A 23,277-nucleotide genomic window follows, 5' to 3' on the forward strand; every position below is an offset into this window, starting at 1 on the left:
GACTTAAGGTATGAAGATCCAAATTACGGAGAGATCCGTTATCAGGAAAAACCCCAGGTCCCAAGCATTCTGGATAACAAGTCCCACACCTGTACTGCTTTCCATAACAGTTATATTTACTTGCTTTCAAACCAATTGTATTCATCAGGCAACATTGTAATTTTGAGTTTACATCTCCTTTAATTAGGGATGCACCGAATCCAGGATTCGGTTTGGGATTCGGCCAGGATTCAGCTTTTTTTCAGCAGGATTCGGATTCGGTCGAATCCTTCTGCCTGGCCGAACCGAATCCGGATCCTAATTTGCATATGGAAATTAGGGGTGGGGAGGGAAATCGCGTGACTTTTTGTCACAAAACAAGGAAGTAAAACAATTTTCCCCTACTCACCCCTAATTTGCATGTGCAAATTAGGATTTGGATTCGGTTCGGTCGAATCTTTCACAAAGGATTCAGGGGTTCAGCTGAATCCAAAACAGTGGATTCAGTGCATCCCTACCTTTAATTGAATAACTTGGTTCCCAGCACATAATTTTCCAGGCAATGTCCCTAATAATGATAAAAGCAATTGCCCCAACTCCTACTTTGCCTGTTTGCATTGGCTGCCCCAGCAGCATCACGTGCCCCCCATTTACTGACATGTCGCACATTAACATTTACCAGCAAAGGGTTACTTCATACTGTGTACGTCCCTAGCAGCAAACTCTGTTAAATGGGATTTCCTTGTGAATCATTTCAAATCCAGAATTTAAATGAAGAAGCTTAATGCTCGCTCGCTTCTGTGCATCAGAAACTATTAAAGGCACAAGGGCAGTCTCAGGAAGTCTCAGTCACTCCTCCAACGTGGGAAAGTCCGCATTGTGGTATCACAGTGTGTCATACAGTATCAGGCGGCGTGTGAGTGAGTGTTTGGTGTGAGTGAAGCTGGGGAATAACAGGCACTGCAGAGATGTCAGAAGAATGAGAATGCTAAGCACCCCTGTATTGTGAGCTTCATTCAGAGAGACAGGGATACACTACTGAGCTCAGCTGTTTATAGTAAAGGGCAGCACATGGACCTTGATGTACATACTGTATCTGGACCCAAAGCATAGACAACAGCCTCCCTACCCCAGGACTGGATCTTTGTCTGAAGCACCATTATACCTCTAATAATCTGTATACAACTACAGAAGCACAACTTCTTGCACAGAATATTTCCACAACCTGCTCTGAACTGTACAACCCAGAATTCTCTCACCGGTGAGTGATTATAGGGACAGATGTGACTTACATGTTATTTCATTTGCAATGCCGGCTACCAGAACTAACCGTTTCTCTTTCTTTTATGCATTTTGTATAGTTTTATAATTGATTAACACATATCCCATAATGTATCATGTCCTAAACAAATAAAAGAGACCTAATCTCTCCTGGAAGCTTGTTTTCTTCTATCTACTAGATAACTTGTAAAAGCGGGAACCATTATCTGGAATCCTATTATCCAGAAAACTCCGAATTACAGGAAGGCCATCTCCAATAGACTCCATTTTAATCAAATAATTCAAACTTGTAAAACTGATTTTTTTTTCTCTGTAATAATAAAAGTGTCTTGTACTTGATCTCAACTTAAATATCATGAACCCTTATTAAAGGCAAAACAATCCTTTTGGGTTTATTTAATGTTTCAGTTATTTTTTAGTAGACCTAAAGTATGGGGACCCAAATTATGGAAAGAATCCTTATCCAGAAAACCTCAGGTTCCCAGCATTCTTGATAACAGGTCCCATATCTGTATTTACTCAGCATTTTCCTGCCTTGTTCAATGGTGGTCACAATACAGGGATGGAATGGCTTACCCGTTAAACCTGTTATCCAGAAAGATCCTAATAACTGGAAGTCATCTCCCATAGACTCAATTTTATTTTTTTAACTCATTCCTCTCTGTAATAATAAAACATTGCAACTAAGCTGCAGAAATCAATACTCGTGGCAAAAGTCTTATTGCCTTAATTTTTAAATGTATTTTAGCAGAAATAATGTTTTATAATAGCAAAACTTCCCCTTTTACGTTTGACCTGCCGTAGGCTGGAACAGCAACACCTTTTGCTGGTTTATTAGGAAGTAAAAGCTCATATAAGGAGAATAAGGAACAGCCATTAACAAACGTTGATAATACATTCTGTACCACTACCTTAAACATATTGCCTTTCACCTTTCGCTTCCCTTTATCGGTAACAATAATTCACTCTTCCTTAGGTAGAACCAGTTCCGCTGCACATTCCAGACTGCCGGCATATACTTAATACAAGATGGAAACTGCATTTTGGAGCCTGATGCCTGGGCTGTTGGTGCTAATGAGCGCCGGTGCTGCTGAACTCTCAAACGGTTGCCATACAAAGTCGGGGAACTGCTGCATTTTATGTAATCCTGGTAAGATTGTTTGCACAAAGCAGTAAATCTTTTGCCCAATTTGGCTGCCCATGTTGAGGGCCACATAGGACTTTTCCAGTTATTCGGTGATACCAACCACAGCTCTGATGGGGATGCCTTGGGCCCTTAGCACCGCTGCATCCCTGAACTACTGTATTTTGGTTCCACTTTTTTATAAAGTGCCTATGGTCAGGCTCCCACCTTAGAACATAACCTAAGCTCAAGATGACATTGTTTTTTCAGCCTCTTGGCATAAGGTTACCAACTTTCTCTATTTGAGAAGCCAGACCTGGGGGGGGGCAGTTGGCAGCAAGAGGTGGAGGTATTACATCATGGAGTAGGGTAATGATAGGATAATGTCAGGAGGAGGGGTCATGGCGTTCCAGAGATTGGATTGAGATTGGTCGGTTTGGCAGCCCTGATTCAGCTGCAAGATTTAAAGGGGATGTTCAACTTTACATTGACTCATGATGATGTAAAGAGTGATATTCTAAGTCAATTTGCAATTGGTCTTCATTTTTTATTATGTGTGATATTTGAGTAATTTATTTTTAAATGACCTGACTGGTGCCCTCCACCATATAGGGCCATCCTATTCTATTAGTGGGGGGGGGGGTGAGTCACATGTAGTTCCTTGTTTCCTCAGGTTGGGCTGAATCTTCTTACTGGTGCATCTGGGATCAAATTGCTCAGTGATAACAATCATATTGTTTTTTGCAGGATTCCTGCTTAATATGATGAGTGAGTGCGGCCAGTGTAATCGTTGTCCCGGAGGAAGCTTCATGGAAGCACCTAACAGCAAGTCCAGCTGTCAGAGATGTAAAATATGTGAAAGTAAGTCTCATACAGAATTCTGATTTGTGCCTGTAACATAATACAAGCACAGGATCTATTATCCAGAACCCCAATGTCCTGCAAGCTTCCAAAATACAGGAATGCTATTTCCCATAGAATTGCTATTTAAATAAGAAGCTCTTATTCTTTGACTGATTGAATTTTTAACTTTAGGGTGGTGACAGACAGGGAGATTAGTCGACCAGCAACAAATCTTCTCTATGCAGGCGACTAATCTCCCTGAAATGCCTTCCCGCCAGGCAAGAATACGAATCGCTGGCGAGATGGCATACGAATCGCTTTGGATTTCTGAAGTCGCCTCACTTCAGAAATCTAAATCGATTTGTAGGCATTTCAGGGAGATTAGTCGCCCGAAGTAGAGAAGATTTGTCGCTGGGCGACTAATCTCCCCATCTGCCACCACCCTTCAAGAATTTAGAGAGATAACAGATATCATATGTCACATGTCTACGGAAGTGTAACACAGAGACGCTATTTACAATAGGCCCCAACCATCAAGTAAAATATCCTGGTAAATTCTTTTCTGTTATTGGTAATATCCATTTAATCCCCTATCCCCTATTTTGGATCAGACTGGGATCCAAAATAGGCCTTGGCATTTCAAGTGGACAGAGGCCCAAACAGCCTTTGATAGGCCCATAAAATAGCGACTGTCTATGGCATCTCATCGCAGCCCCTCTGACATTTGCCAGAATCCACAAACTGCCAGTCTGGGACTGCCTGTATCAGGTGCTGCTTTCAGTTTCTTTTTGGTGTTTATTCTTTGTATGGAAATCCTTCAACCACTTTTCCAAGTACAAAGAGGATGTTTGCTTTTGCATAGTGTCCCTTAAACCATAATATTTACCCACACTTTAAATATTTTTTTTTAATGAGTTAAACCGCATCGCTTGTAGTACTTTGCTGGGTTAGCATTTCGATGCTTCTCTTTGAGAACCGAGAGTAAGGAAAAGAGTCACTTCCTCCCAGCTTCCCCTGGGCTGGTGACACTCAGCCATTGATACACGTGATGATTTGGGACTCCCTGGCTTTATGTGCAGCTTAACCACCGTCACAGGAGTTCCCTTTCCTCCCACCTTACTATCATGTCCTGTGTGTGTCTGGCTGCCTCAATCAGCTGTGGATTTGGTCAGGATGTAATAGGTACTTTAACAGTTATCTGAAAACCCATCCAGAAAAGTTAAAAATATGGAAATGCAATTTCCCATAGAATACTCTTATTTGTTGACTGATTTACCTTGTTAACTAAAGGGATACTGTCATGGGAAAAAAACATTTTTTCAAAATGAATCAGTTAATAGTGCTACTCCAGCAGAATTCTGCACCGAAATCCATTTCTCAAAAGAGCAAACAGATTTTTTATATTCAATTTTGAAATCTGACATGGGGCTAGACATATTGTCAATTTCCCAGCTGCCCCAAGTCATGTGACTTGTGCTCTGATAAACTTCAATCACTCTTTACTGCTGTACTGCAAGTTGGACTGATATCACCCCCACCACCCAGCAGCCAAACAAAAGAACAATGGGAAGGTAACCAGATAACAGCTCCCTAACACAAGATAACAGCTGCCTGGTAGCTCTAAGAACAACACTCAATAGTAAAAACCCATGTCCCACTGAGACACATTCAGTTACATTGAGAAGGAAAAACAGCAGCCTGCCAGAAAGCATTTCTCTCCTAAAGTGCAGGCACAAGTCACATGACCAGGGGCAGCTGGGAAATTGACAAAATGTCTAGCCCCATGTCAGATTTCAAAATTGAATATAAAAAAATCTGTTTGCTCTTTTGAGAAATGGATTTCAGTGCAGAAGTCTGCTGGAGCAGCACTATTAACTGATGTGTTTTGAAAAAAAAGATGTTTTCTGATGACAGGATCCCTTTAGCTGCACAAGTCCATGTTTTTGGCAAAAAAAAAATCACGCTGGGTTTTTAATATTTAAATGTTTCTGTAGCTTTACAACACATTGCTCCAAATTATTATGTAAAAAGACCCTTTATCTGGGAAATCCCAAAAGCAAATCATTGCAGATAAGACAGTTCCCATAACTGTACCTATTATCTGCAACACTAAAAATGGAGACTGTAGGCAAATTTGCATAGATCTAATCACGCTCAGTAAGATTAACTTGCAGTACATCCTTAGTCTCAGCTGTAATATTCACAGGTCAAATAGATAAACAGGGCTTTACATACTGTATATTTTAAGATATTACACCTGGATATTCATCACCCAAGCACTGTCATCGTCCAAGAAGGTGCACAAGTCCTACCAAAAATATGGTACAGGTATGGGACCTATTATCCAGAATGCTCAGGACCGGATAATGGGTCTTTCTGATATTTGGAACTTTATACCTTAAGTCCACTAGTAAATCATGTAAACATTAAATAAACCCAATAGTCTGGTTCTGCTTCCAATAAGGATTCATTATATCTTAGTTGGGATCAAGTACAATCTACTGTTTTATTATTACAGAGATAGAGGAAATCATTTTAAAAAAATTTGGATTATTTGATTATAATGGAGTCTATGGGAGATGGCCTTTCCGTAATTCGGAACTTTCTGGATAACGGGTTTCCGGATAACAGATCCCATACCTGTAGCAGCAAAAGTGCTCATAAGTAATCGTGAATAAAATATTCAACTGTCAGTGTTGGATTTGCTATTTATTCTTCCATTCACTTCCCCTTCCTGAAGCTAACGTTATGTCCCATGTGGCCAAACATTGCTCTCCCCCCTCTGTATGATACACACACACAAATAGATTTAAATAATATTGCGCTGTGATGGAGCTTAACAAAAAGTGGAAGTGGAATTTCCCCTATGAAAATTCTGTGTTTTCCCAAATGAAAATAACCATCACTGCACTCATTAGTGGCCGCCATCATGAACAGTCATATAATTACAATTATGACTCAGTTATGCCAGCCATCGGAGCGAGGAGTGGATCTACATGCAGATGCCGTCCTCAATCTGACTGGAAAGATCAAACCTGCCTTATTGACATTTGGATGATTTTCGTTGGGTAGGGTCACCTGAGGGCCTCATACACAGCAAATAAATTGACAAATTGATCTTAAGGGGCTGAATCTGCAGTTTAAATCTGATTATGTAGGGCATGGGCACAAGCAGGATAGTCTGCTGCATATTTTTTGCAGGCTGAGAGAAGCAGATCCACTTTGTGCCCCTGCTCCATCTGAACAGTTTCCGCTTGTGTGCAGTCACATGCAGTGGAAGTCAGCCTGGAAATGTCTCCTATTCTGTTTTCCGGCCTTCCTCCAAAACACTCACTGCTTGTGACTGCGCTCTAGTGGATCCTATTAAAATCAGTAGAGATGGGGAACGGAGTATAAGCTCTGTGGCTCTCAGACTGTTTTTTTGAAGGCTGATCACAACAGAGCACATGCTCCCAGTACCTTTGCCCTTAATCATTTTCATTCTTGGGGTTGCTATGTTTAATCTGTAACATAAATCAGCTAATAATCTATTGACCTATTGACCACTAAACAAACACTCTCATTAAAAAAACCTTCATTCCATTGCTGAAGAGCTGAAACGATATCCAAAAAGAAAAGCAAACAAGGAAATACAGAAAGGGGAAAATGAACAGGCTCGTGGTACGGCTGGTTTTCTGATGATAAATTTCATTGTGACTCAAAGCCACATGCTTTGACTGAAGTTTCCGTGTTGCTTAACTGGGGGGGGGGGGGAAGCAAAGTGTAAAGGTAAAGGACTGATATATTTCTTGGATGTAGACACATAAAAGAGCATTATATTGGGCAAATATTTAATAAAATGCTTGTGTTTCAAGTCATCAAATCTGTCCCCGATTGGGGCAACAACGCAGAGGGCCAAATAAGGCTGATCTGATCTTTTAGCTCCTGGACCAGTGATCATGTGATAATGGGTTATATGTTAATGTGCTGAGGAATCACCGTAATCATTGCCCAACAGGGTTTTTTTTCTAACCCGTCCATGAGATATTTGCCCAGTTTTCAGCCAGAAATCTGTTAAACAGTGCATCATATTACCCCAGTTGGCAACTTATATTAGCCTGTGTATGTCCAACTTTAGAATGGTGAGAGACTTGAATAGTGGCCACTATTTTATGGTCAGGGCCAGATTTACATAGTGGGCGCCCCTAGACCCACTGCCATTCATCGCTTCTGTCCCCTCCCCTTTCATCATCTGGACTAGAGCACAGGGGAAATTTAAAAAATGATTGTATCCCCAGTGCATCCCCAGTGTTTTTGAACCAATATGGGTGTGGTTGGGCAGTATGCCGCCCCCCTAAAATCCTACCGCCTAGGCCTGGGCCAAGGTTGCCTTTCCACAAATCCGGGCCTGTTTATGGTGTATATGTGTTCTCTAATACATGTATATTTGCCATACTACTGTACCTGTGCTTGGTAGTGATGGACAAATGTATTCACCAGGCATGGATTTGTGGGGAACTGCCGCACTTCGCCGACTGCAAATGTTTTCCCGAAACTGACGTGAAAATTTGCAGTGGAAAAATCAGCTGCGTCTAAAAAATAGTTGTGCGTCAAAATTTTCGCTCAACAAAATTATTCGTACACCCATTGACTTTAATGCATTTAGACAAAAGAGTCGCGCGTATAAAAATTGTCGCTTGCGTCAAAATAATTTTTTGACGCCCGTTGACTTCAATGAATTTGCTCATTTTTTTTTGGAGTTTTGCAAAATTTTTGGCGAAGCGAAATGGAACAGATTCGCTCATCACTAGTGCTTGGTATTTCAGTGTGCAACAGTGGGTATAGTTAGTTAACAGGAGCAGTTAACCCCTGTGTTCCCATGAGCTGTGTTCCCAAAAAAAGGCACCACACGTGAATATAATTAATATAATCAATTAAGATTTTTCTCAACTGTCCACTGTGTGTAGAGGATACCCATTACTTATTTATGGTTTTAGGATGAAAAACTGAAATGTCAATCAAGTTTAACCCTTCAACGTGCAACGTTTCTACATAAATATATTGTATTCATCTTTTAATTCCTTTACCATGTATTTAACCACAACAGATACCTTTGAGTACAATAGGAAGTGCACCCCCACCTCGAATGCTGTTTGTAAATGTACTAAAGGCAGAATATGCGTCGGGGAGAACTGCGAGAAATGCGCCATCTATGAATGCCCAGAAGGACAAGAAATAACAGGGCAAAGTAAGACTTTACATTTGTACAGTTATATTTCACACAATGAATGTTTTCTTTTTAAAACACACACATAATAATCAGATCATGGTATTCTTTACAACATCTGAACTATTGACCTGGAAGCAAAAGTGGGTGAATCATTTCTGATTTGGAACTGCTGGCCACACACAAGTGCAGTAAGGGCCTGTATTAGCGACAATCTTTTAGTCTATTGAAATCTCATCACTGTTGAGGGCCAAGATAAAAAGCCAGGCCATCCAATGAGATGATTTAAGTTGCATCCTTGGCTTGCCCCTCCTCCACTTCCACTGGGGGTTCCTCGCAGTCATCTATTGGGCTTGTTTACTGGATATACACTTGCCTCCCACACTGCACAAATATCCAGAAGACTGGCCCAATATCCCAACAATTAATGCTTTACATTTACATCTTAGTTTCTTAGTCATGCGGAATATGACCACAGCCTAATTACAGTCATAATTGAGGTCATTACTGTGTGAAAGACTCCCGACTATTTCATTTTGCTATTTACTCTTTTGGTTCTAGAATGCACTGACTGCCCTCATGGAACATTTAAGTCTGGAGGAGAAGGCAAATGCAGGCCATGGACAATGTACGTATTGATTTTTTTTTTTTTTAAAGCATATTAAGATGAATTCACAATTTTGTTTTAATAAACTGCATGAACAACAACCAAAATCAATAACCCTTAGTCACCTTCCCCCTACCTCTCCCCTGTCACCTCTCCTTCCCCCTTTTTTACTCTCACCCTTGTCTGTTCCTGATCTGGCACCTCTTCTTTCATTTTGTCCAAGGTAAATATTAACTGCTGAAAATACAGTTTCCCCTTGGGTTTTTCCCTAGGCTGGCACCTCTTCTTTCATTTTCTTTTTCTGTTTGTCTCAGGTAAATATTAACTGCTGAAAATACATATTTCCCTTTGGGTTTCCCCCTAGGCTTTAATAAAGTTTTACTGCCAAAAAGGCAGGTCTTAAATGAGGGAAGGCCACAAAAGCAGATAAGGAGCGGTGTTGCATCTCCTACACCCCATTATGGTGTTACTAGTAATGAATCTTGGGGGCAGGATAACACAGAGGGCTGACCCAGGTGTGCCCGTACTGGAAATCTGACCCTGCAAATATGGCCTATTTAGCAATCGCCCAAGAATAAAATGGCTGTTAGGAAGTCTCCTGCCCTAGCTATACTTCCTGCTGCATCTCCCAACACCGCCCTGCCCAAACCAAGACATGTCAGTGCTAAGGAGTCCATTTCTATAACACAAATATCACTTTTTACATTCCATTACTATAAGATTTAATAACCAAATAGTCAAAAGTTCTCAGTATTATTTCACCTGAAATATGCCGTTTTGGCTGCCAATCAATTCTCGCTTTTCTTTCTCTCCAGCTGTCGCAAACCAGCCAAGGTTGTGCTTAATGGCACCCGCACATCAGATGTGATTTGTGGAGACACAATGTCCCGTACTACACAAAGGATGAGCACAGCATCTTCTAGAGTCACTCAGAGACCACGTAGGTGTCTGCATTGTTCACTATACAAACCTCTTGTGCAGACTTTACATTAAACAGAAATTGTGAGCCGGGTCCAGTCTTTACGCATTCTGCTTAACCAGTTAAAAATTGTATTACCAGTGATCTATACCAAAATGGTATTGGTATCTATTATTTTCTTTTGTGCCATAAAGCTGCACCTATTTCTTGTGTCCTTATGCTACATAAAATAGAGTCCCCCCTGCAGGACAGATATCCAACACTTCAGGTAGAGTTGCCCCCTGGCCTAACTACAGAGTGGCAGAGACTCTACACCTAGTGCCAAGGATATCCAGCAATCAGTCAATAATAAATGGAATACACAGGGGAAAGAGTTTTAGAGCTGCTGGCAATGAGTAGTGCATACCTCCCAACTGTCCCGTTTTGAGCGGGACAGTCCCGCTTTTGACAACTCAACCCGGAGTCCCGAGGTTGTTACTGAAATGTCCTGACTTTCTCTTTTATCTCCTGCACTGAACAGCCAGAAATAGATACAACGTTTTCAACTTAATTGGCTTTTGGCAGAGAGAGACTTAGATACTTTTGTAGCAATTTAAGATAAGGAGGTCTCTTGGGAAAACTGATTTGCAGCTTAAAGCGCAATTCGCCTTCATTAGCAAAACTGTAATAACACATAATAACCACAGAAAGGTGTTCAAATTTTGTAAAATGGACATGGTAATTAGGAGGTGTGGCCACCAAGTGGGCGTGGTCAAAATTTCTGCCACGCTCCGTGCGGCAAAATTTTTTGTCCTTCTTTCTGTTTCCAAAATGTTGGGAGGTAGGGCAGTAGTAAAGCAGCCCTATGCATTTTAGAACAATTAAAAAAACTCTAACTTAATTTGGGAGAAGATTTACAGCAGCAAACTCCTTAATGAGAATAAAATAAATAATATCTGAGGCAGCACAGGGTCTAATTATTTAGATGGCAAACAAATGATGTAAATGGTGCTGTAAGATAAATGGGGTAATCATAAAGTCAGATATTTTCCTTATAAATAAATTACTGCCATGCTTCACAATACTGAAAATAATTCTTACTAAGAGCTAATCAGGCTAACGGCTGAAAATCCATCAGTATATTATAGCACCCTAGACCTGGCGTAACCTGTTGAAGTCAAGGGGCCCATTCAGCTGCCAGGAAATATGGTGTCAAACGCTGAGTAAAAAAAGCAGAGGAAGTCAAACTTGTGGCTTTTTTTCAACTTAGTTTTTTGTTAGAGTTTTACACTTGGATACACATGTGCATAGAATAATTACACAGCTTTATATGGTATAAATAGTGCTGTGACTTTACATGGTGGCCTTAAAGTGGGGATGATTGACAAAGTGCAACATTTTGCTTTACTTCTCTTTACAGGGGTCGTGCAAGAAGACAAGAAAGTGAATAGGCAGTCTGTCACGAACGCAGAGCCAGGTACTTGTGTCTCATTTGGTCTAAATTTGCAGTGGGAGAATTGTTTAGGGCTTATTTATGGACACAAATATTATTTCTTTGCACTTTTGCACCCTGCCCCCACACTTTGCAGCACAACTTTGTGAATATGCCCCTTAGTGTTACATAGTTTGTGACGTATATATGATCCCCATATAATGCTTTTTGCTTTCTGTTTCCAAAACATCCAGGGCCCTCTGTGAATGCAGTCCTGATACATGTTCTAATTGTTGGAGGAGCACTCATCTCAATAGCCATCCTGCTTTGTTCTTTACCATATTTAAAAAAATGGATGAAGAAAATCAAAAAGGAATTTAAGAAATGTAAGTGCTGGTTACTGTTTGTTATCATGTCTGCAGTGTGGCTTTACCAGAAGATGTTAAAGGACCAGTCACATCTGGCTGATATGCAGGCATTCAACAAGCAACAAACTTGGTCTGGAGAAGTCCTCAAACCATGAGAAAAGTTTTTCTGAATTGCATCTCAAAATTAAGGGGCAGATTTACTAAGCTCGAGTGAATGGTTCGAATTTCAAAAAGTTCAAATTTCGAAGTAAATTTTTGGGTACTTCGACCATCGAATAGGCTATATTTGACCAACTGACTTCGATTCGAAAGATTCGAAAAATCGTTCGACTATTCGATAATCGAAGTACTGTCTCTTTAAAATAAACTTCGACTTCATACTTTGCCAAATTTAAGTTACCGAAGTGCAATGTTAGCCTATGGGGACCTTCCAGAGCACTTTACTACGTTTTTTTTGGTTCAATAAAAATCCTTCGATCGATCACTAAAAATCGTTTGGTTCGAATTATTTAATCGTTCGATTGAATGTTTTCTATTCGATCGTTCGAACTCTTAATTCGGTGAAAAATCCTTCGACTTCGATATTCGAAGGATTCCAATTCGAGGGTCGAATTTTGACCCTTAGTAAATCTGCCCCTTAATCTCGTCCATGAGTTTTCACATGATAAACATTTTCCCAGGTCGGAAGGTCCCATTGAGGGTAGGGTCAGGTAGTGGGTCTCTGCAGGGGGTACAGCTGGGGTGGTGAATGCCTGTCGGGTTGCAGGTCTGGATTGGGCACAGGACTTAAAGGCCCACTACACCCTCCAAAGATTTCTGTAGAACTGTAGAGGTATGGGATCAGTTATCCAGAAACCTGTTATCCAGAATGCTCCGAATTACGGAAAGTCCATCTCCCATAGTCTCCATTATAATCAAATAATCTAAATTTTAAAAAATTATTTTATTTTCCTCTGTAAGAATAAAACAGTAGCTTGTACTTGATCCAAACTAAGATATAATGAATCCTTATTGGAGGCAAAACCAGCCTATTGGGTTTATTTAATGTTTACATGATTTTCTAGTAGACTTAAGGAATGAAGATCCATACCTGTACTGACTAGAGTCGATTAAATGTGCTGCCATATATTTATGGTTGAGATCTAATTAAAAAGATGCATGGGATCTACTAGGAATCTAATGTATTTAGTTTAAAATTTCAGCATCATGATAAGTATATACTGGCTGGCAGACACAGTAAGTGAACAGTAACTTTGTTATGTTTTTATTTACTCTCAATAGACTTGACCTGTAAGGTTAGAGTCAACCTTTTAGGGTAGGACTCCACGAGCGATTTTGTCGCGATCCGACGCGCTGCAACAAAACGACGCGATCCGACTGCCGTTTTGTCGCAGTGCGTTGGATCGCGACAAAATCGCTCGTGGAGTCCTACCCAATCAGATCAGTAAAACATCAGTAAAACAAATATTAGCAGAACCAGCTGTAACTGTAATACAAGTAATTTTTGCCTTCATGAGACAATATCCCCATTTTTTGCAGTTCCTAATCAGCCAGTAAAAAACCCTGAGCAAGAAGACCCTTTTCCTTACCCTGTGAAGGAGCAGGGAGAAGAAGAAGAACCAATAAACAGGGAACCGTGATACCTTCCTACGCTTTCCGTTAACACCCCAAGGAATGATTTCAATTCATAATATCACTTTAAATAAGTGACAAACTCTGCTGAAAGGCCGGTTACTGGCACCAAGAAGAACTCTGACGGGAAGACAGACAACGAGCATACTTTGGGCCAATTCTGTGGTTAAGGTTTATTTCATGTTTTTTAAGTTTAAGGAATTTAAAAAATATACTAAATAGTTTTGTTAAATATTTCATCTACTTTCAATGACTTGTTAAGACTTGCCAATAGCGAACAACATATTCTGTTGACCGAATCCACCACTAAGACTAATGAACTAAGGACTCGGGCTTTATCGTGTAATAGAACATTTAGTGAATCAGCAGCAAGAAGAAGAAGATGGATCCCAGTGTCAGTCTAGAGATGTACTCCATGAACTGCAGGGAGTCCCAGAATGTAAATGTACTGAGATTCTGTCATCTTTTGTACTGGATAAACACAGACTGTTTCATATAATGTGGACATTTTATGTATAGAATATACTGCTGCACTGCTGAAAGTACACAAATACTAAAATATATTTTTAACAGGATTTCTGTTTTTTTTTAAGCAGAATAAAAATCAGATTGCCTATATGTGTTTTCTTTAGGATGGCGGGTGCCTAAATAACAAAATGAAATGAAAAGTGTGACTAAACCACAGTTATGAAGCTTGCCAGTTAAAATGTAGGGGTCCAGGAGCATTGCCCACGGTGTTGGAAGAGCAAAGTTGATTTTATTTCAAATATAGGGCACATCATTGCCTAGGTTACCTCTCTGCATTTTTAATTTGAAGCCCCTGTTCTGGGTGCCTCTGTTACCTTAATACCTACATTCTTCTTGGCTGTATGAGCAAAAATCAGTTTCTGTTATACTTTTAAAACTGTTCGTGCAGAGATATGGGTGGACCAAAAAATTAAATACAGGTATGGGATCCCTTATCCAGAAACCTGATATATGGGGATTCACATACCAGATCCTTTGACCAATGAATTGTTCAATTTAAAATTAAAAACTGAGTAAATAGATAGGCTGTGCAAAATAAAACATGTTTCTAATATAGTTAGTTAGCCAAAAATCCAATGAATAAAGGCTGGAGTGACTGGATGTCTAACATAATAGCCAGAACACTACGTCCTGCTTTGCAGCTCTCTTGGTTTCCACTGATTGGATTGGTTACCAGGCATTAACCAATCAGTGACTTGAGGGGGGCCACATGGGTCATAACTGTTGCTTCTGAGCTGCATGCTAAGGATAAATTGCAAACTCATTGAACAGTTATATCTCATGTGGTCCCCCTATAGTCTCTCACTAATGAGTTAGAGAGCTGAAAAGCTGGAAATAGTGTTCTGGCTATGATGTTAGACATCCATTCACTCCAGCCTTTATACATTACATTTTTTGGCTAACATTTTTTATTTTACACAGCCTATCTATTTACCTATTCACCCTATCTGTTTACCCAGTTTTTATTTTTACACTGAACTGTTCCTTTAAGATGAAAGGCAACCTGTGTTGTATCGCAAGCAAGACATTGTATACAAATGTAACATTCAGTTGTTGCCGTTGCTCCTGTTTATTACAGTATCATTTAGCAACTTTATTCTTCTATCGAGGTACTATATTTACTGTAATGTATACAATGCCGTCTACAGAGTTCCTTAGGGCAAGGCCAGACGTGGCGTTTATGTGGCATTTTTACGTTGTGTTTTTAAAAAAGAACAGCCAAGCGTAAGTACGCATAAATTGCACTACCACTGAAACTAATGGAAAACGCACTATGGCAATTCACACAGGGTGCTGAAATATGAAATCCGCCACAGGACGCCAGTATTGGCGTTTTTTAGCAGAAACGCCAATACGTCAAGAAACTACCAAATCAATAGACTCTATGGGATCTGCACGTTTGAAACCACACTTTGCGTAAATACGCAGCGTATTTTAAATATGGCGTCCAAATTCAATGAGAACAATGAGAAGTGCATGTTGGGAAAAGAATCCTACGTGCTAAAAAACGCATGTTGACGGTCGCATGTGGTTTCAGTAGCGTATTTACGCCTGGCTGTTCTTTTTTTAAAAACGCAATGCAAAAATGACCACGTCTGGCCTTTCCCTTAGGCTCTATGGATCTATTTAACTAGGCTCATTTTGCAACTGTGCAGTAAATAAAAGTAACCAGTGATTAGCTGTGTTCAGTCAGCTGCAGGGAGAATAATGAAGCAACATCTGATTGGTTACCATGGGTTATGCAGTGTTAGTAAATAATCCCAGTGAGTCATTGCAAAGAGAGACAATCTGGCTTCCTCCATCTGAAGGCCACACGAGTCTTAACAGGCCGTACACTGGGTTTATGTATAAATAAATGGAATGGATGTATAAGTATTACAATCACTTTATAAGTTTGAATTAAAATGTATTGCCAATGGTTCCTCTTTGCTTGGAACAGTATTTATCTGTATGTTTCTGTTGTTTTTTAATAAGAGCTGCATGAGTTCAATATGTTCCATAGATAACAATGAGGTGAGTGGAAGATGCAGAATGCTTACTTACTGTATATCCCCTTAATATGATGCTATGGTCTTGGCGTATTCTTACACTTTATGCTTTTACACAATCTTCATAAACAAACACTAAATCTCTTAAATAATGCACAATGGCACCCATCATTACATACTGAGGATTTGGAATTAGTGATTGTGTAGGAATGAGTAATTTGATGGAGTAGGAGTCATTACATTTCGGGGTTAGGAAGTACAGAAAATGTGTGGTTAGTCTGGTCTATAACTTGGAGGACATTATAGACAATTAGACATTATAGAACTTTTATACCCGTAAAGTGGATCACCGTACCAGAGGCCTCCCCTTTAGACTAGAAGAAAAGAACTTTCATTTGAAGCAACGTAGGGGGTTCTTCACAGTCAGGACAGTGAGGTTGTGGAATGCACTGCCGGGTGATGTTGTGATGCTGATTCTGTTAAAGGGATCCTGTCATCGGAAAACATGTTTTTTTTCAAAACGTATCAGTTAAAGGAAAACTATACCCCCCAAACAATGTAGGTCTCTATTAAAAGATACTGAGTAAAACAGCTCATGTGTAAAACCCTGCTTCATGTAAATGAACCATTATCATAATAATATACTTTTTTAGTAGTATGTGCCATTGGGTAATCATAAATAGAAAATTGCCATTTTAAAAAATAAGGGCCGGCCCCTGAGATCGTAAGATTCACTGTGCACACATACAAACCACATGTAAGGTCACATGAGCCAATTAACAGACAGAGTTCTGCCTTTTGCTTCCTCACTTCTTCCTGTTACAGTTAGTGTTGTAGTATTTCTGGACAGGTGATCTCTGAGGCAGCACAGATAGAGTCACGAAATGGTGGTTCAAGGCAAGAGATGTAAAAGAGAATATTTATGTAAATATATATTCCAGTTTGGTAAGATTCTTTAATATGTCATTCAATTTGATATAAACTATCTGTTGCTTAAGTATTCATTTTGGGGATATAGTTTTCCTTTAATAGTGCTGCTCCAGCAGAATTCTGAAATCCATTTCTCAAAAGAGCAAACAGATTTTTTTTATATTCAATTTTGAAATCTGACATGGGGCTAGACATGTTGTCAATTTCCCAGCTGCCCCTGGTCATGTGACTTGTGCCTGCACTTTAGGAGAGAAATGCTTTCTGGCAGGCTGCTGTTTTTCCTTCTCAATGTAACTGAATGTGTCTCAGTGAGACATGGGTTTTTACTATTGAGTGTTGTTCTTAGATCCACCAGGCAGCTGTTATCTTGTGTTAGGGAGCTGTTATCTGGTTACCTTCCCATTGTTCTGTTGTTAGGCTGCTGGGGGGGGGGAAGGGAGGGGGGTGATATCACTCCAACTTGCAGTACAGCAGTAAAGAGTGATTGAAGTTTATCAGAGCACAAGTCACATGACTTGGGGCAGCTGGGAAATTGACAATATGTCTAGCCCCATGTCAGATTTCAAAATTGAATATAAAAAAATCTGTTTGCTCTTTTGAGAAATGGATTTCAGTGCAGAATTCTGCTGGAGCAGCACTATTAACTGATTCATTTTGATTAAAATGTTTTTTCCCATTACAGTATCCCTTTAATGCCTTTAAGAGTGGCTTGGATGATTTCTTGGACAGACATATCCAAGGTTATATAAAAATCTACAAATAGTATAGATATTGGTATGTGCCGTTTATGTGAGTCTGTGTGTGTGTGTATATGGACACTTTTTTTCAACCCAACTTAATTATGTAACTTACAATAAATGGCAATATATGAAGCAATGAGACAATATCAGGGTAAATACACTTACTAGTTTAATGTACTTTAATGTAACTGTAAGGGGGGCTGTGCCAATGAGGCGAGTTGAGAAACATTTTGCACATTGTTTATCAATATATTGCAATATATTTAAGCCTGCCATACACTGCCTTTAATCTGATTCATTAAGAATTCTATGCTGCATTACACAGTCATATGAAAACATTTGGGAACCCCCTCTTAATTCTTTGGAGTTTTGTTTATCATTGGCTGAACTTCCTTTTAATATATAACATCAGCAGTGACAAAGTTTATTTGCTTAACAGAAAATATGCAATATGCATCATATCAAAATTAGACAGGTGCATAAATTTGGGCACCCCAACAGAGATATTACATCAATACTTAGTTGAGCCTCCTTTTGCAAATGGAACAGCCTCTAGACGCCTCCTATAGCCTTTGATGAGTGTCTGGATTCTGGATGGCGGTATTTTTGACATTCGTCCATACAAAATCTCTACAGTTCAGTTAAATTTGATGGCTGCCGAACATGGACAGCCTGCTTCAAATCATCCCATAGATTTTCGATGATATTCAAGTTGGGGGACTGTGACGTCCATTCCAGAATATTGTACTTCTCCCTCTGTATAAATGCCTTTGTAGATTTCGAAGTGGGTTTAGGGTCATTGTCTTGTTGGAATATCCAACCCCTGCGTAACTTCAACTTTGTGACTGATGCTTGACCACTATCCTGAAGCATTCGTTGATATTGGGTTGAATTCATCTGACCCTTGACTTAAAGGAGAAGGAAAGTCTTCTTGCACTTGGGGGTGCCAAATGTTAGACACCCCCAAGTGATTGTATTTACCCTGGGCCGGTGCTCCTATCAGCAGAAAACTGCCCCGGCCAGGGTTCTTCCAGCGAGCACCACAGAGCGATCCTCTTCCGGCTTATTCTTTCTTCAAATTTCCCGGGGCAGATGAATGCGCAGTAGAATGAAATAGCTGACTTGTTAGTTAAAGTTTTTCACTCTAATGCGCATGCACAGCCGCGAGGAGCAAGAGGAAACAGGAACAGGATGGCTTTGTGCTTGTGGGAAGAACCCCAGGCCGGTGCAGTTTTCTGCTGCCCCTGACCTAGATAATATGTGCTCTGGAGTGACATCACATCCACCCAACAGTGACGTGATTTCTGGTTTTTGTGGGTACCAGGTGGCCTAAGATTGGTGCACTGCTAGTATATTCCGGCAGTGAGAAGAGGAGGATTTATAGAGGTCCAGTGGGTCCGGGTTGGGCCCAACTAGACCCACACAGGACTATACTTCTTGTCTTTGTATATGAATTGTGTAGTTACAGCCTCAAATGTTTATACCCAGTCAAATAATTCATATAGTATTCAGCAAATGTATGCAGAACTTAACACATAAGAGAAAATAACAAAGACTATAAAAAGAGGAGAGTGGCTAGTGAGCCCCACCACCAAGAAGTGACCATAGGGAGACTTAAACTGGACATAATAGGGGATGAGTCCATGAATATGACCAACTCAGTTTAGAGGGGCCAAGGCAGCAGCTTTTACTGACCCATGTATGGCCATCTTTAGAGGCCTGTGTAACCACAGTATATATAGAAATGTAGGGCAATGGTGGATATCAGCTTTGAAATCTGTAGGGCTCATTCAGAAATATGAGTGCTAACTTGCAAAAGTACAGTTGTCAGGATTAGTTAGCGTTGCTTTCATCTTGTAACTTGCAGAAGACTTTTCAAAAGAATGTGTTGCTTGGAAACTGCACGTGTGCAATGTAATACCCATGTTTATAATACACGCCCACTGTCTGGCAGCTTCTCCAGCTTCATGTCCTGATTTATGTCAAGGGGAAATAAATTAAGGAAAACAATGGTGGAAATCCCTACAGCTGATGTTTACTAATTTATGTGTTGGGTTTCAAAATATTTTGGATACCTTACAAGTAGAAAGTGATAAATACCAAATACAAACAATGGTGATTGTGGCTTAAAGGTCTAAATAGATTATAAATTTGTGAATCAACTGTTTTTCCTCTACATTATTCCGGGTCAACCCAGAGGGGATTTTCCAAAGGCTGAGCTTGAGAGATATCTTTTTCCTATCTTATCCCTTCCCTTCTTATCTTGCAGTGTAAATCTGGTCATTCGTGGGCCAATATCCTTTGCAGTATCTTGCTCAGGCCAAATTCACAAGAGCTGCACTAAGCAGCTGCAGAAAATGTTAATTTAGGTTTGAAAAAGATTGAATAACAAATTCTCAAAGTCGCTACAAACTGAAGCTTGAACCAAACACAAGGACAGTGTTTCTCCTGTGTTACTATTTACAGTAACAATTCACATGCATGAGAGTCAGCTGACTAACCTGAAAAACATTGAGCAAATCGGCTGGAATAATGGGAAATAAAGCTGACAGATTGGTGTATATTGTGCTGTGTTGTACTGTATAACAGTTTGAGAAGCCCTCAGGGCATGTACAGAGGGCTAATTCTGCTGCTGGGCAAAAGTGCACTGATATGATTGTCTGTCCCTTAGGGCAGGACTACATGGCCGATTCAGCCGCGATCCGACACGCTGCGCAAAATCGCAGGCATCACGTCGGATCTGACGGAAACAAGGTAAGTAATTCAATTGTCGCATCGCGTAGCAGCATTGATGCAACACAACTGTCGGATGCAGATGATGCACGCTGCATCAACAATGCGTCACGATCCATCACCGCCATTACTTACCTTGTTTCCGTCGCATCCGGCGTGACGCCTGCAATTTTGTACAGCGCGTTGGATCGCGGCTGAATCGGCCATGTAGTCCTGCCCTTAGGCCAACAATCAGATCATAATTGCCCCTATGCAGGCTGTTGAGACAAGGAAGGCATCAAAATCTGGTTGATTTTTGCCTAGATTTCAAGTCATATACAGTAGGCCTGTCAAAGTGCCCCATACACTGACAAATAAGCTGCCTACTTGGTCTGAAGGGTCTGACTTTGCAGCTTAAATGTTTCCGTGTAGGGCCATATCCTGTAAGGTTAGTGCAGTTAAACATAGGCAGAGAATTATAGGTAGGTGGGTAACACACACAATAGTGGAATAATATGCACCCATCTGTGATAAATACCATACCTCCCAGCATTTGTAAATTAAAGTTAGAACATGTTAGCATTGCCCCTGATCAAGCAGCCACATATTGTAAACTGGGGAGAATATGCAAAGGATTGTGGTGCACCTACATATGCTCAGGATGTAGTTAACTGTACAACATGGCTAAAACCACTTCTGTACCTGCCCTATAACTTTAGGCTCCAGGATTTGCCAGGAAAACTATATTTAAAGATTTCCAGGAAGACCATTTGACAAGAGCTTTACAAAGCCACAATCCAGCTGTCAAACCATGTATTACAGTTGATAAGGCTCAGCAGCAAACAAGCCTGGTGCAATAACCACAGAAACTAAACACGTGGTCCAAGATCCAATCTGAAACCACAGTCTATGTCACTGCGGCATTTTGAGCCAGTAACAATTAAAGGACAAGGCAAGTATGGAGGTGGTACCTTGTAGCTCACCCCATGAAACCCAAGTCACTGAATTTTTAAAAAATGCTTTTGAGCTGCAGTGTTCACTATCCTGACCACAGCTCTAATCTAGGCCAGGAGCTAGAACTGGACAGGTAGAGAGAGGTGTAACACATGCTTATTAGCGCCCAGTCCCTATTTTATGCCCATAACACTGCAGGAATCAAGGAAAAGAAGAGGAGACTGGACCACATGGGTGTGAGGTACAAGATACAAGTCCCATATAATTCATTCATGCTATTGTATATCAACTGGGTATATTAAGTAATAGCCCAATGTCAACACTACTACAAAAAGAAAAGGAAAAGATAATTTTTTGGGGTGATAGCACCCATTTAAACAAAGTATTGCAGTATTATAAAACACATGATCAATTGCTTTTCTGCTGTAAAAGTGAGACGTACAACACTTTTCTCTACCCACGTAAGGTACAGCAACGCGTCTTACAAGCAGTGAGCTAAATGACTATCTTTATGTGATTATGTATGAGAACTGCTGCACAGGTCTGCAGTCAGAAATAAGAAGTAAAAATGACACCCTAAGACTTGCACATGAGCAAATGATACAGAGGAGAAGCTGCGGCTGGAAAGCATTTGCCGGAAAGGCATGTTGTGGGTTAGTGCTGAGATCACTGTTTGAAGTAGGAGATGACAGAGTAAAAAGTTGAAGTGAAAACATAATGGAAATAATCATTTAGGAGGCTGTGGTCCCATGCACTATGGTTTTATATTGTGTCACAGCTTTTTTTTGTACATCATTTCCTATTTTGACCGTTACAGAGCTATTTTAGCTCATTTCATACTACAATATGAGTTGTTAATAAAGAAAACAGAGCGGATCATTAACTTCTGGTTCTCCATTAGGTTTGACTACATCTCCCATAAGCCACTAATGGTGCTGAGATATGTATAGAACCGGGCAGAATATTGTATTACACTATAAAAAAGGTTATCAAGATATTTGGGAAACCGTATGTCAATGCATGTAAATATATCAGGATTAGACCTTTGTCCAGATGTATATAATGGGGTGGTGCATTGTGGTGTGCTCTGGGACATCAAAATAAAGTTTATTCCAACTGTATGTGATAAAGAACTTGTTACACGGGAGCAGGAAGTTTGTTATATGCTGCTGTTGTATGGAATGTATAATGGAGCAATAATTTGCTCTCCTGGATCTACCTGAGAAGCTTAGTCTGAAGAACAGTAGGATTCATTTTGCAACAGGCACTTTATTTATACATGCTGGGTAGTAATGTGCGGGTCAGGAAAAACTCAACTCGCACCCGACCCGAACCGTAAATGTTGCCATAGTTCCATCCCCACATCTTCTCTTCTGTCTGCTACTTCTGTGTGTGCCTCTGGCTCCAAGACACGGAATCTTCGGGAGCAGAGGAGACGTGTACTTCCCCAGTCTGACCTGCACCCAACCCTAACTCACAATAGCTGTCAAATTCCAACCCAAACCTGCCCAACCGGTGTCAATCTGCAGGTCACCACGGGTTTCAGATAGGGTTGCCACCTATATATTTATCTTTTTTCCCTGTTAATAACATTGGGATCAACCATCGTTTTTTACGGGCCAGGCTGGTAAAATACCGGCAAGGTGACAACCCCAGTTTCAGGTCAACCCACAAATCACTTATGCTGACCTAGATGTTATTCAGACTTTATATAATGGAAATTGTTTTTTTTATGACATACATGACAAAATTTTAACCAATATAAGGCCCTTGAACCCAAAAAGTCTAGAAAGCATTATCCTAAGGCAGGGGTAGTATAAGGGCTGTAATTGATTACAGACTACAGGTGGGTCTGTTTGGCAATACACATGGTCTTTATACCTCCAAAACTTTCCTCCAAGTAAAAAACCCAAAATTGAGCACTTGCTTTGGGAGCAACATCAGAGGGCTTGGTGAGCAACATGTTGCTCAGGAACCACTGGTTGTGGATCACTGTCCTAAGGCATATTGGCCTGGTGCTGTAGAAAAAAAACAATATTTCCAGGTGGGGGCGAAC

General features: G+C 40.3%; 1 protein-coding gene across 1 annotated transcript; it reads left to right on the forward strand.

Moving 5' to 3' along the window:
* Window positions 1-823: 823 nt before the first annotated feature.
* LOC108697673 (tumor necrosis factor receptor superfamily member 9) lies at window positions 824-14,006 on the forward strand. Its single transcript, XM_018227929.2, has 9 exons — window positions 824-1,240; window positions 2,237-2,410; window positions 3,131-3,244; window positions 8,313-8,453; window positions 8,994-9,060; window positions 9,855-9,979; window positions 11,358-11,414; window positions 11,624-11,755; window positions 13,277-14,006. Exons 2-9 carry the CDS (start codon window positions 2,290-2,292, stop codon window positions 13,375-13,377), a joined length of 858 nt encoding a protein of 285 aa, XP_018083418.1. The 5' UTR covers window positions 824-1,240; window positions 2,237-2,289; the 3' UTR covers window positions 13,378-14,006.
* The last annotated feature ends 9,271 nt before the right edge of the window (window positions 14,007-23,277 follow it).

Source organism: Xenopus laevis, chromosome 7S, assembly GCF_017654675.1.
Source record: "Xenopus laevis strain J_2021 chromosome 7S, Xenopus_laevis_v10.1, whole genome shotgun sequence".
Taxonomy (NCBI): domain Eukaryota; kingdom Metazoa; phylum Chordata; class Amphibia; order Anura; family Pipidae; genus Xenopus; species Xenopus laevis.

Excerpts from the sequence above, each read along its gene's own strand:
- LOC108697673 (XM_018227929.2), top strand. The coding sequence starts at position 2,290 with ATGGAAACTGCATTTTGGAGCCTGATGCCTGGGCTGTTGGTGCTAATG. Across the intron at positions 8,454-8,993 it reads ACAAGAAATAACAGGGCAAA|AATGCACTGACTGCCCTCAT; the intron begins GTAAGACTTTAC and ends TTTTGGTTCTAG. Across the intron at positions 11,756-13,276 it reads CAAAAAGGAATTTAAGAAAT|TTCCTAATCAGCCAGTAAAA; the intron begins GTAAGTGCTGGT and ends CATTTTTTGCAG.